The 15,209-nt window shown below is 36.4% G+C and overlaps 1 protein-coding gene across 3 annotated transcripts in view; it reads left to right on the top strand.

Moving 5' to 3' along the window:
* The window catches only part of CRIM1 (cysteine rich transmembrane BMP regulator 1), a 249,518-nt gene that overhangs the window by 186,221 nt on the left and 48,088 nt on the right, over positions 1-15,209 (top strand). For all 3 annotated transcript variants that reach the window (XM_020992653.2, XM_020992654.2, XM_020992652.2), the window contains 2 exons: positions 1,466-1,594; positions 10,807-10,963. In XM_020992653.2, the coding sequence (XP_020848312.1) occupies positions 1,466-1,594; positions 10,807-10,963 (286 nt within the window). The remainder of the gene's footprint in view (positions 1-1,465; positions 1,595-10,806; positions 10,964-15,209) is intronic.

The following is a 15,209-nucleotide window of genomic DNA, read 5'->3' as shown; positions in this document are numbered from 1 at the left end:
TGAAGTTTCCAGCTATCCATCAGCTTTGCTCAGAGGGGATATTTTAAATTACAGCACAGGAAAGTTGATCTAAAAACACAAGATATTGTTCAAAATATACATGTTGTAGTAAAAGCAAAGATTGTGTACTCTACAAATATTTTTAACTGGTAGAACTCTGATAAATTCATTATTGTAGTACACCATGGTAAATTACTACCTGAAGAGATTTTAATAAATGTACCATATTAGAAAACTTAATTAAAAAGCTCAAAATCTCCTTGTTCTGACAATTACAGGTAAAATGCTATGAACTTCTTAACCTTTTATTTTGATTCCCCTTCCATTGGGTACAGCAGATGAAACTTGAGAAGACGTTATAAAACTAATGGTTACTGTGTTGGGTTATGTCAGGAAACCACTGGTCTGTTCTATTCTCCCCCAGATGCTGAGTTGCTGTGTAAATTTAGATAAGTCATTAATGTTCTCTGAACCCCATGTTTTCCATCTATTTAAAAAAAAAGGTGTATACAGACATTGTGTTCTTAGTTCTCGCAGAAGCATGTTATTAGGAATAACTTGCCATGCGTAAAATGCATGCATGGCATCTTTGGGGGAAAAGAAATTACATAAATAACATGTATTATTATTATTTTCCTCAGTCTCCTTGAGGATGCTCTTCAGAAACAGAGATTATAGGAATTTTCCTCTTAACCAAATTAAATATTTTGGTTGACGTTTTCTGCCTGTCTGCAGCCTGTTAACACCTAATGTCTTTTTAAGGCACAGCATTAATTTTTATCACAGTTTCTGCATGAATCTTTTCACAGCATCAGAAGGTTCTCCTGCTTCCCCTCAGTGTGAGAATAGGTGTTTTCTCTTCATCCCAAAACCTCTATGTTATATCATCATACTCATTTGAGCTCTGAGCACTATATACACTTAATATAATATTACTTGTGTAGTAATATGGTTTATAGAAAAAGAAAGATATATATATTAATGGAGCTTCAAAACTATCCTACTGAATACATTAGAGACTGTTTTCTTAGTTCCAGGGAAGTTGCTATGGAGGATGACGGAATAATTGAAAGCAAGCATCATCTTCTCTCCAGGTTTTTTTTTTCCTTCAAGGAAAAAAAAAATTCCACCCAACAGCAGGAAGAAAAAGCAGATAAATTAATGAATGAACTTCTGATCTTTTCGTCCACCTTTTATGACAGCTTCTATCATCTAAGTTTCCTGTAGGGGGGACAAAGAATGTATAAACAGATTTGAATATGAGTTACTAGCCCAGGCTTCTCAAATCTGTTCAAAAAGACAATGTTACTGGGCTCAAACAAACTTTCTGAAAATCCTGGATAGGAAAGTTTGGGATCTTCCTTCAGCCACTTTACCAAATTTCTTAGTATGCTATTTCAAGATTAAATGTTACTGTATCAGGCATTCATGTGTTTCAAGGATTTTTTTTCTTTTTTATTCTTAGAACCGTCATATATTACAGTTGATCCACCTGCTTGTGGGGTCTTATCTAACTGTACTCTGACAGAAAAGGATTGTATTTATGGTTTCAAACTTGATCACAATGGCTGCCGAATCTGTCAGTGCAAGAACAGTGAGTATGCAGAAAACTATGTTTTTCTCAGGCCTAATATGATTTTGTCAAAGCATATTACATGACTTAATCTCTTCCTCAGTGTTGTTCATAACATTCCCTTGACAACACCCAAATAGAAAAGGTCTTCCTAATCTACATAGATAAATATACAGTGGTTTGTTAAAGGAAAAGGTACTTAGTTATTCCACTAATGGCCATTCATAGGATTTCTAAAACCAGACAAAAAAAATCAGTCACACAATAATCTTCTACATCTTACCCAGTACATGAATCTTCACTATTATTTCTGAGATGTATTTGCCCAGCTTTCTCTTAAACATTTCCAGTGACATAGTACTTACCTACCTCATTAGACACCCCATTCCACTTTTGAAAGTTCTTATTATTTAAACATTTTTGCTTATAATGAATCAATATCTGACTTGCTTTAAGTTCCACTCATTGTTTCTAGTTGTCCCCTATAGAGCTTACCTTTCTCCAGTGGGCCCCCCCCACTTAATTCTGATCTTCTTCAGCATTTGTACATAGTTCAATTGTTTTTTTTATTTTGTATGATTTCAAGTCCCCCATTATGATCGCTCTCATTTGCAAACATAGTAATCTGCCTGTGTTTCTCCTGGTATCCAGTACTGAATACAGTGCCCAAATGTAGTCAGAGCAATGCAAAGTACAGGGGAGCCATAAGCTTCCTTACCAAGATATTATCCCAATATTAAGGCTATTTAAGATTATATAAATTGTTAGCAGCTGCGTCACACTGTTAGTCTCATAATGAACTTGCAGTCTATTAAAAACCCCAGATATTTTTCACATGAACTTCTGCCAAACCCAGGTTTTCCTAGTCACGCGTCAAAAAAATGATGTTTTTATTCTCCTAACTGCAGGACTTTGTATTTATCCCTATTAAGTTTAATCTTGTTTACTTTAGTGTATCCTTCCAGCACATTAAGATCTTTGTAAATCTTGATTCTGCCATCCAATATTTAAGCTACTGTCCTTAAATGTGTCCTCTGAAAAATCTCATAAACATGCTTTAATTGTCTTCATTCATATTTGATATGTCCAGTGATATGTCGCTAAAAATCTCTCTTCAAATTTTCATTAATCCATTAGTCATGCCTGGGGTAGAGTTTTTCAGTCAGTTATGCACCTACTTAGCAGTATCATCAACCAGTTTCATTTTTCCATCTCATCCACAAGATTATCATAAAAGATTTTATCATATGCCTTACTGAAATCAAGGGAAACTATGTCTGTGGTATTTTTCTGAGCTATTTGCCCTATACAAAGAGGAATTAGCTTATTTTGGCCTTATTATTAATAAACCAGTATTGGTTCCTGGTGATCACTGATTTGTTTTCTAAGTACTTAAATCCATTCTCAAATTTTATCAAACCTCACTTCTCTGTTTCTAGAATCCACCATTTTCACCTTTTTGTTCATATTAAGGAAATATCTGCCAGTCTTCAGGCTTCTGAAATTTTCCCTTTCTCCTTGACTTCTCAAAGATTATGGAAATTGGTTTAATGATCACTTTTGGGTTTTTTGGGAGGCAGTTGGGGTTAAGTGACTTCCCTAGGGTCGCACAGCTAGTCAGTGTCAAGTGTCTAATGATCACTTTTAAAAGTCATTTCAACGTTGACGAACACAATTCAACTTGTCATATCTGCTTGATATGTGATACTTGTTTAGTAAGGACCATAATATTATAAAGCCCTCATAGTTGCAAATAAAAACAAGCAGCCAAATAGTGCCAAGAATAAATGCAGAATTTTCTTATAATTTATAGCTTTGAATTTTTCATTTTTGGATGTTTGTCCTTTGCCCCATCAACCCGTCATTCCTATTGGTTTTCTGGCAATGCCAAACTATTGCCTATGCCACTGCAGGGTGGATTGAGGAGGTCTTTGCTCATTCAACGAGTTAGGATTTTGGGGTGGAAAAACTGTGATGTCAGGAAAAAGGCAATTAAAAAATAGTGATCCTCCTTGGTTAGACATTATTTGGAGCTTAACAGTTATCAAAAAGGAGAGATTAATACCTAATAACAGGTTCTCCCCTGACATAATCAGAAAATTTGAAAGATAATTGAAAAAAGAACTAGCTTTAGAAAGAGGTGTCAGCTTTTATGTGTCTGAAATAAATCCCCTTTTGTCTATGTTTATGTACAGTATGGCAAATTTGCAGACTTCCTTGTTGGCAGAAATCACTAGAACATATCCCCTGTGAAAGCAGAGGTTCTCTTGTACTTGGATCATACATAAGACATCATTAATGTGTGTCAAGTTTTTGGGCAGTACAAGAATGCCACACTCACAGTTAATCCCATTGCCTGAAATTTATAGCTTTAGCTTAAGACAGAGGTTCAAATGCCATCCAGAAAGAAGGAGTGTCTTCTAGAACTGGGTTGTGCATTGGACCTGGGTCCCTTGGCCTCATGCTTCAGGCCCTGCTTTTGAAATCTAACCTTATTTTAACAAGCCCTTCATCATCCCTACTCCAAGGGCTATTAGAAAGTATTAGCAGTCTGTCATATAAAGTAATTTTATATGACACCCAAGATCTAGTCATAAGTCATATGTCAGATTTCTAAATAGGTGTTTCTTTGCCATGTCCCACTAGGATTTCTTCACTGCCATCATACACTCAGGAAAAGAGGAGCCGGGGGTGGGAGAGAAGAGAGGAGAGAAAGATCAAGAGCCAGGACAGGAGTAGGAAGGAGAAAGAGACAGAGACATTAACAGAAACAGAGGTAGCAAAGTGAAATTTCTTAGCTCTATCATCCAGAATCGGAGAAGTACATCCCTATGCTTTTCCAGTAGGCATGGGTGATGCCACTAGAGACTTGCAAGCAATGTTAGGACATGTGCGCGCGCGCGCGCACACACACACACACACACACACACACACACACACACACACACACACACGTGAAGCCCTAATAAGGTAAGTGGCAATCAGATAAGAAAACACTGTTTCTGTAGTTAGGCACTCTCAGTCTGGCTACCAAAAAATACAGTGGAAACCACATAGTATTTAATCCCTAGAAACTTCTTCCTACTTTCATACCCTGCATGAGTTCTTCTGTTCTTCCCACTGGCCTTAGCAGAAGCAGTTCCCTGTTGCCTTGCCTTCTTCTTCCTATTACTTTGTGCCCTACCATCTGACAGATCTAACTCTCAAAATTTCTCTTTCTTTCATCCATTGACATTAGAAGGTACGTTCTTGGTGTCCAAGAATATTTCTTAATTTGTTCTCTCCCCTCGCCCAAATAATTGAAAATAACTGATTACTTTCAATGAATTTTAGAGTTGATAAGCCTCTGAGGAGCTATCTCATATAACCACTAATTGCAGCATGTATAATAAATGGTCATCCATCCACTGCTTGAATTGAATTGAATTGAATTGAATTGAAATTCAATAAAGGGAAAACTAATGCCTTTCATACATTTAGATGCCTCTAATAGTTAGGATATTTCTCTTGACATCAAGCCTAATTTTTCCTTTTTTCAATTTCCATCCATTGCAAACCTTTGAGTTCTACTTTGCTACTTGAATATGAGTTTTTCATCATTGTTACTGAATTTGTCATTTAAGCATCCACTTGCCACAGTTGTGTAGTCAATAGCCAAAACCATTTTATAATTAAAAGACTTTAGAGATTAGACTTGTCGTTGAATACATGTTAAATTATTCAAAATTTTGAGTTCTGATTTCACTCATGATTTTAAAAAATTACAAATATTAAATCAGAGTAGTGCCCCACCACACAGGTATTGTTAAACTCTTGGAATCAGTAACATCAGGTGTAAGCTTTGACTTGATTCTCCTTCCTTTTTTTGACTGATGAAGTTTCTACACATTTCTCAAATCATGTGAATGTCTGTACACTGAAGTTTAGTCCCAGTTATCACTCCCCACAGTGATATGAGATGGTAACAAATGCAGATATACTGTTTAAGAGAGTAAAATGTCTCAATCTTGAGAAGAGATTGAACTGTCATTGTTCCAGTCATTTGGAATAATGCCAGGAACAATATTTTGCCATTCTCCATGCCTTTCTCTTGAATGGCAGTGTTCCTGATGGTGCATTAAACCAGGGGTGCAGTCAAAAATGCATTCTAGGTACAGTTGCCTAAATTAGCAGTGAGCCTCAGGCCCTCTCAATCTGAGAAAGTCATGGACTAATGACATGGGACCTCCCCCACACTTAGCATCAGTAAGGAGAAACAAGTAAACACCACTCACCCTCACAGGGGAAGGTAAAAAAGCTCCATAGCATAATTAAAGACAAGCAACTATAAATACTTCAGGCACCTGATGACAAGTACCCAACAGTTGAAATCTAACCTTGTAGAAACATGTACTTTAAAAATATGCAGAGTACATGACAAAAATAGGCTTTTGTCTGAACATACTTGTAGTCCTGTTTATTTTGGTTTTTCACCTGTAACAAATAACCTTCTTGTAAGACAGTCAAAGAAAGAGAGGAGCCTGTATCCTTCAGAGACTTTGAATGCAATCCTGGCTTTGTCAGAGCCAGAGAATCCAACAGAGAAGAGAAACCAGGATGACCCATTCAAGAACATATTTCATAGTGATAGAGTTACAGTTGGAAGTGAGCTTGGATGCCATTGAGTCGAACCCCCCTTATTTTAAAGTTGTTGAAACTGAAGCTGGGAGAATTTAAGTCATTTGCTCAGAGTCACACTAGTAAGTGTGGTAGGATTTGAAATCAGGTCTTCCTGACTCTAGGTCCAGTGCTCTATTTACTGCACCACTTAGCTGTGTCTGGGTGATCCATAACAGAACTGAAATCATTGGAAAATAGGAGTAAAGCAAATACTAAAGAGAATTTATACTACCTTTTCCAACTAGAACATCTGTTGTTGCTAGCAACTGGAATTACCTTCTTTAGAAGCAAAATGTTAAAATAATGAGTTTCACCTTGGCAAAATTATGCTTTGATATAGGAATTACCTGAGACTTGTTAAAATGAGAGGTGAAAGGAAAAAGCTCAGGATTGTCATCACTTTTCCTAAAATGGGATCTACCAAAATAACTAGACAGTGCTACCCAAATGTATCATTTTGTTTCTACCTCATTATAACTCTTGACCCCTTTCCACCCTCCCAAGTACTAGTTAGTACCATCATTCCAGCTGCCTTCGTGATATTTCATCAGTACCTTCTTAAAATGAAATCACGAAGAGACAAGAAATACATGGAGACACACTTTTAAAGAAAGCTAATAGCTCTTATCTCTAGAAGAGAGGGAACTGATGCCTCTTTTGGACTAATGCCCTACATGATATTTTCATCTTTGTGCCATTTCCTTTTTTTATAGTGATCTTAGTAAAATTGAAAGCTGCTCTGAGAGAACACTAATGTGATTTTTCTGAAATATTATGAACCTTCCTTTAAACAAATTTCTACTGAGTTGCTCCTAAACTTTCTAAATTTTGATGTGCCCCTCATCTGGATTTCTTTGACCTATTTTAAAATATGCTGAATTTTTTTCTACCTACCTATTCCGTTTGCTAAGAGTTTTTGCTTACCTTTGATAGAAATTCCATGTCAAATACTTGGAATATGGACTACCTTCTTGTCTGTATCATGCGGGCAATCAAGTGAGAATTTTCTTTGTGAGGTAAAAAGATGGGCTATTGAAATATTCAGCTAGACTAGTAGTATTCTAGAAACAGATTTATTCTTGCATAGTGATGGAGGTGGAAGACTGGAAAAAACTGAGAAAGATCCAAGTCATGGAGAACAGGTAAGGTAAACCATGTCAGGGAAGGTTAAAGGCAAGCCACGATTCCTAACATATTTAAGTTCCCTTAAGTTTAACTCCCTTTTCACATTAAAATCACCTTTCAGCTTGTGATCCCTTCTTCCCACACAATATGTGATCACATTTACAACTATGACATTTTATAGATAACAAAGTGCTTTTCTCACAACTCTTGTGAGCCCCTAATTCGTAAATCCTTAGCCTTTGTCAGTGTGGCTAAGTCTAAATGGCAGTAGGCCACCTCTTTTCCAGGATAATGGCTAACCCTAAAAACAACAATAATTATATTTAACATTTATATAAGGCTTTCTGTTTTGTAAAGCACTTTACAAATATCTGTTGTCCTGAAAATAACCCTTGGAGACAGATGTTATTATTATTATCCCTATTTTTCATATGAAGAAACTGAGACAGACAGAAGTCACACAGCTGTGGAGTATCTGAAGGTGGATTTGAATTCAGATCTTCTGATTTCAGGTCCAGCACTCTATCCACTGAACCACCTAGCTGCCAGTAAAGTATTATTATTAGTGATGCAAATTATTCTTGTCACCCTTTTGGACCAAAGATATTGTGTTAGGCTTGCTCAAGGTAGGGAGTTATTTTAGGAACTTGATTCCTGTAGATTCTGATTTTACCTCTAGGTTGAAGATCTGCCCTGATCTCCCAAAAGGCTTCCTAGTATTTTCTTGCGAGCTAATTCAATTGGATGCCGATTTAGTAGAACATGTACATTAATTCACATTTTCCCCTTCTCCACTCCTATTTAAGTCATCATAATCTGAGCTGGAAAGAAACAAAGTTTATGTTTAGAAGTTTTGAATTCTTCTTCATCATTCCCATAAGGAAGAGTGGAAGAACTGTGACCTTTCAGATTTTATAATTACAGACTTTAAAATGAGCTGTCTGAAATTTTGCATTCAGATACGCAAATTAGCAATCAGTTGCTGCACAGAAATTACATGGGCCTCTGGTTATTCTAAATATATGTGGCAAAAGACATTTGCTGGGGGGAAAAGAAAATTATATTATTATAATATATATTTCATATGCACATATATCAGCCATCTTTCATTTTCCTTTTTATAGGTGAGGGGGAACTCACTAATACTAAAAACTTATATTGGTAAAATATGTCATCTAAAACCTTCATCAGAAAATGGCCATCCATTTTGGCCTCTTCAGATTAAGGTTCAAATGTAATTTTTTTTAAACTAGTAAGACTACCATACACACACTTTGTGTGATCAGTGCTATACACAGCCTCCTAAAGCAGCTCATTCCATTTTTGTTTTAGTATAAAGTGTTCAGGTTTAATGGAAACTCATCTTTCATGATGAAATTCTGTAACCTCCTCCCTGAAAACTATTAACTTTTCATTTTTTGCATGAATATCTTGACTTTAAGTAGAGCTGATCAGCTGTACTTTTTTGAGAGCACAGGCAAGAAGCATATAAACGCGTACTACGTGTAAGCTGAAGATACTCACCAAATGCTCTGGTGGCAAAAAGTACCATTACCAGTAAAGATTACGTCAAAAATCTCCAAATTAACATTTCTGATAAAGCATATAATTTTGAAAATAAGTGATTAAATTATTTGTCAATAAATACTTGATTCGATTTCATCCAGTGTATATACCTAAACAATAACTGTCTACAGTGTGCTCCAAAAAGGTCAGCCTGTCTTCCCTTAAAGACTTCTAGGGGAAACCCACCATCTCTATTGCTTTCTTTGGTAAGTTTTAAGCGTTAGTGAGTGTCCCCTAACATTAAACCTAAATTTGCCTCTTTGCATCTTCCATCCATTGTTCTTAGTTTTGCCTTCTTGGGCCAAAGAAAATAAGATTTTTTCCTCATCCATATGACAGCTTTTCACATATTAAAAAATAACTCTCATATCTTTGAAAATCCTTTCTTCTCCATGTTAAAACATACCCAGTTCCTTCAGTTAATCCTCATATAGAATGGTCTCAGGTCCTTTATCATCATCTGGCTTATCAGTGTATTTTCTGAAATGTGTTGTCCGGAATGAACCAATCAATCAGTAGCCATTTATTAAGCACTGGCTATGAGGCAGGCAAAAATGAAACAGCCCTTGCCTTCAAGGAAACTTGTGCTTTTTCAGGAGAAACAACAGATATATATTTAAATACATACAAAATAAATAGGACTGCAGAACACAATAATGCTGTAAATGCAATCCACACCTCTCCTAATTTTACTTCTGAAATTGATTATTTGAACCAAGGGCTAGACTTACATTTATCCATATAAATTTCATCTTGTTAGATTCAGCTCAATGTTCTAGCCTGTCATGATCTTTTTTTTTAACCCTGATGATCATTATATCCGATGTTCCTTTCAGCTTTGTGTCATCTACACATTTGTTAAACGTGTCATCTATGCCTTTATCCTAGTGAATGATTGAAAAAAATAGCACAAAGCCAAGCACAAATCCCTCAACCACTGCACTTTAAGACCTTCCAAGTTGACATTCGGTCATTAATGGCCACTTAGTTGGTTCAGCCATGCAGTCACTTCTGAATCAACTGATTAGGATTACTGCTAAAACTATATCTATGATATTCCCCTGACAATAGCTTAACAAGTCTCTTAAAAAGAAAATGAGCTTAATAGAAAATGACCTGTTTTTGATGACGCCATGCTGAGCCTTGGAAGGTAAACTTCCTTTTCTAACCATTCACTAAGCAGCCCATCGATGACATTCTAGAATTTTGCCAGGAATTAGTCAAGTTCATTGGCCTAGAATTTACAGACTCAATTCTCTTTCTTTTTTTTTTAAAAGATCAAAGTATTTGCCCATATCTAGTCCTGCAATGTTTTTCTGTTTTCCATAGTTTCTCAAAGGTCTCTGATACTGGCTTAATAATCACTCATCTAATCTGATTGCATTACAGATAACTCAGGATTCCGTAATGGCCAGCTTTTTTTTTTTAACAAAAAAAAGTTGTTTTTTCAAAGAAAGAAAATTGATAGGGAAATCCATTTCATTTCACTCTATCAGTAACATTTGTCAGCCTACTTCCTGAGTACCAGATCTAGGTATACTTCAGGAAGAGTTGGGGGTGGGGAGGAAACTTATCTTTTATAAAAAAGGTAAAAGATATTTTTGTCTCAGACTAAAATTTGGATTTTGCTTTGTAAATAAATGCTATACTAGTGAGTCATATGTGCACAAGATGGCATGATCTAGAATCTTTCCAACAATTATTGTATAATGCTAATATCTGTACTAAGATATTTAAGATGCATAGGGTCAAGTAATTTCATATCAATTCATGGAAATTTTAATTTTTGAAATTTTAGAAGGTATTTGGTAGACATTTCAGTTGGTTCTTACATCTATCACCTTCATCTTTAGAAAACTCTGCTCTTCCTATGTTCTTCACAGGAGAGGAGCTGTGTACCAGCCTCATAAGAGGTTGCACCTTGGATTGTCCCTTTGGTTTCCAAACTGATGCCCAGAACTGTGAGATATGTCAATGCCGCCCTCGGCCTAAGAAATGCAAGCCTGTAATATGTGACAAGTATTGCCCATTCGGATACCTGTACGTATGTCAGTTCAGAAAGCCTGATTATTATTACCTGTAAATCTATCAAACTTTCATATCCTATTGACTTTAGTTATTTCATATATGGTTATGAGGAAAACTAACGGTGTGAGGAGAGAAAAGCATATCCTCATTTTGTTCATTTTTTTAATACTATTTTAAAAGTTTGTTTTTTTCAATTTAAGATTGTAATTCCCAAATAGTTCATCTGTCTAACAGGTGCTAAATTTTCTTTTCTTTTTTCTTTTCTGGAAACATTCCAGAATCATATTAATAACACTGACCTTAGAATCTATGCCATGGTATTATTACCTAATAGCTTAAAGCTCCTATATAACAAAATATGTATCATAAGATTTAAAGTCGGAAGGGATCTTGTAGGTCCACCATATTTTATAGATATGGAAATTGAGGCCTAGAAAGGTTAAAGTCACATCTCTGAAGTCATAAAGTAAGTGGCAGAGACAAAATTTGAATCAGTGCTCTCTGCCACCAAATCCGTGGCTCTTTCTGGAACACCTTAGATACGTCTCATAAATCTCCATTAATAGAATCCAATTTCCTTATGACAATCCAATTCAGAAAGCTTTTTTAAGCACCTATTTTGAAATTCCAGTCTACTTAGGATAATCACAAGGATTATCATCTTCATTATCCATGTTACGGTAATTTAATCTTTCCTTAAGATGGTTTGACAGTCATTTATATAACTAAGTGATATCTTCCTTGACTTTAGTACTGAGAATCTTTATCTTGGTTCCATTGAGGAAATCATAATTTATTTTCTTGGCATAACAGATAATCTTAAGAATCTGATTGAAGATAATAACAGTACTTTCATTTACCTCATATTGAGCTGCATAACATGAGATTCTAAACCTTTGGAGGGGAAAAAATAATCAGAAATTTGGCATTTGTTTCTTTGATTATCCCACTAACTAACTAGGATTTGGCTTAAAGATGGTATTTTTAAGTTCTTGCTAATTTTGCTGTAATGTTGTTTGTTTTGTTATTTCTACCTTTTCCTATCTTTCTCAATCTTTCTAATTGTCTTTTACACTTATATTTTTAGCTCAGAGCTGATATTAAATTCGAGGGCCTCTGCCCCTTATCTTTGATCACCTTTCCTATCTCCAGCCATCTTCTCTAGTCTGCCTCTAAGAATACTCACTTAAGGAAAATGAAAAAGTCATTTTAATTCAGTATTGAATTATGATAGTGATTTTTTTTACCAAAATACTTTAACATATATTGTAAATGGACAATTCCACTGAGTCTAATACCCTCAGTTTTACAGATGAGAAAATTGAAGCCCCCAAAATTTAAGGGACTGGCCCAGGGTCATTCTATTATTGAATGCCCAAGATAGGATTCAAACCCAGATTTTCCTGCCTCCCAATCCAACATTCTTTCTTCTATACCACAATGCCTCTCAAGTGTGACATAGTGGCTAGAGTGCTGGGCATAGAGTCAGGGAGGTCTAGGTTCAAATTCTCTCTCTGACCCACACTAGTATTGTGGCCCTGGGTGAGACATTTAATCTCTGTGCTCTTCAAGGAACTCCCCAGGACTTACAGGTTATGGTATAGACAAATTCCTGCCTCCCTTAGTGAAAGGAGTTATTTCATCAGAGATTTCCCCCACACTGATGAACTCAGAGATCCTTCATGTATTCACATATGAAGAACCATTCAGTATACTGGAAAAATGACAAAATAGAGAGACGAGACCTGTGTTCAAATTCCAATTCTTCCGCTAACTAACCTTGGACAAATTCCTTCCTATCATTGAACCTTTATTTCCTTACCTATTGAATGAAGGGATCAGATTACATGACATCTTAGGTTGCTTCCAGCTCTAACATTCTTTGATTCTAATTTTAATTTGATGAATTACATTTTAGAAACTACTCATATAAACCAGTGTGGTGATACATGCTTATAATCCTTGCTACTAGAGGGGCTTAGACTTGGTGGATCTCCTGAGCTCAGAAGTTCCAAGCTGCAGTGGGATAATAAGGTGATTTAGTGTCTGTGCTAATTTTGGCACCAATAAGATGAGCCCCTAGAATCAGAGCCACCAGGCTGCCTAATGAGCGATAAAATGGCCCATATCAGAAACAGGGCAGGTTTCATGCCAAACTTATATTGGGATCAAGCCTGAATGGCTGCTGTACTTTCAGCCTGGTCTAGAGAGGGAGACCTAATTTCAAAAGGGGGTGGGGGGTGGGAGGCGCGGTGCAGCTAGATCATGCAGTGGATGGAGCCCCAGCCCTAGAGTCAGAAGGATCTAAGTTCAAATTTGGCCTCAGACATTTGCCAGCTGTGTGACCCTGGGGAAGTTACTTAACTCCAATTGCCGAAAGAGAGAGAAAGACCCTCAATATAAAATATGTACATGGATAAAAGAGCATTGCATATATCTCAGCTTTCTAGAATTTATCACAAAAAGCTTGTTTAAATATCCTCTGAGTGGTGTAATAGGTAGAGTCAGCTTTGGAATCAGAAGGGCCTGGATTCAAGTCCTGCTTCTGCAACATACCAACAGGGTAATCTGTCAAGTTACTAAACTTCTCAGAAGTCTGAGAAACTCTCCAAGGCTATAGGTGGCAGAAAAAGTGCTTATCTGTGTTGGTAGAAGTTTCTTACCTAGAGCTCTATACACAGGTGAAAGCACAGATTGCAGTAAAAAATAACAACAGCAACAACACAGCCATTGCATAAGATGGCTCTGTAATACTGCTTCCTAAACAGCAGTCCCTGTCTTAGCGCAGGAGCTAGCTACTCCAAAATCCCTTTGGAGAATAAAGATGCTTTCAACTCAAACCACATCTCCACAACAGGTCTTTAAGAAGAAACACTATGTAGGTTTTGTGTGCCTTATTGTAGTCATATTAAGAGATGGTTCCCCCACCTACTCACCCACCCAATTGCTATTTTTGGGATAGGGTTAAATGTATGCTTTGTGTGCACATCCTTCCAGAGGAATGATCTGACTAGGACTTAGATCTAGGAACTAAAGATGAAATCAGCCATAGATGTCCCTTGTCAGTACCTGTAGGTTTCCTGGGACGATCAACATTCAGTAAATACTCCTTAGATAGAGGAACACAGAACTCGGTGTTTTGAAGCCCCCTGAGGTTGGCCAATGAAAAGAAACACAGGTAATTCATTTTTAACACATTCCCAGTGACAAGTCAATCTCCCATTTCCACTGCTAAGTTCTCTTAGAAGAATTTATTTCTGATTATAAGAATGTGTTTTCCTCCAACTGTCTTCTAACAATAATTTGGCTAAGATGAGATAGGGAAGAGGAATAGTTGGATTTAAGCATTCATTATTGTGGCTACTGTGGCAATCATATCTAATATTGTATAGTACTCCAAGTTCTGTGAGGCACTTTTACATAGGTTATCTCATTAACCCCACAACATTCTATGAAATAGGTGCCGCTCTTACTCCATTTTCCAGGTTAGGAAACTGATTCTCAGAGAAGCTAAATGACATCTCCACCATTATACAGTTAGTGTCAGAGACAGGATTCAAACACAGGTTTTCCTGACCTAAGTCTAGCTACTTCATCTGGCATGATGAATAAAGAAACTTTTCCACATTCATTTCTGTTCTGAGGACACCTCCCTTGTCCAACCAGTCAATTCTGTGGCAATGGTACTTAAATGAATAATGTAGCCGAAATCCTCCTATCAGTATGACATAGGAATAATAAAAAATGGAGTTTTAACTAATTTTTCAAGGAATCAGTGCCGTTCTCCTCTTTCATATTATAAGAAATAGGGTTTTTTACATAAGGATTTTAGACTTTTTTTTTAAATATACAATTGTAAGTACTCAGAATGGTGTAATGTATATATTCTAATCCAGTCTTGTAGGTAAGTTAGGTGGCACAGTTGATAGAGTGCTCTATTTGCAATCAGGAAGACCTGAATAAACAAATAAAAATAATGTTATTTCTTAACTGCTTTGCCATGAGTTCCTGTTTCACGTGGGAGACTGATAAAGAAGAAAAGAAAAGAGCTTAAGAAGTCATAAGTCAAGTTAACATTTATTGAGCATGTCATGTGTACCTGGATACTGTCCCAGAAAATGGCATATCCAAAGACATCATGGAATAGTGGAAAGAGCACTGGAGTTTAGAATCAGGAGGAACTATGTTCAAGTTTTAGCACTGACATTTACTAGGTAAATGAGTCAGGGCATTTACTTGCTAGCCTTAGTTTCATTTA

The sequence above is a fragment of the Phascolarctos cinereus genome, unplaced genomic scaffold (genome assembly GCF_003287225.1).
Source record: "Phascolarctos cinereus isolate Bilbo 61053 unplaced genomic scaffold, phaCin_HiC Scaffold_2;HRSCAF=192, whole genome shotgun sequence".
Classification (NCBI taxonomy): domain Eukaryota; kingdom Metazoa; phylum Chordata; class Mammalia; order Diprotodontia; family Phascolarctidae; genus Phascolarctos; species Phascolarctos cinereus.
The sequence above is the reverse complement of the archived record's forward strand: the minus strand, read 5'-3'. Positions and strand labels throughout refer to the sequence as shown.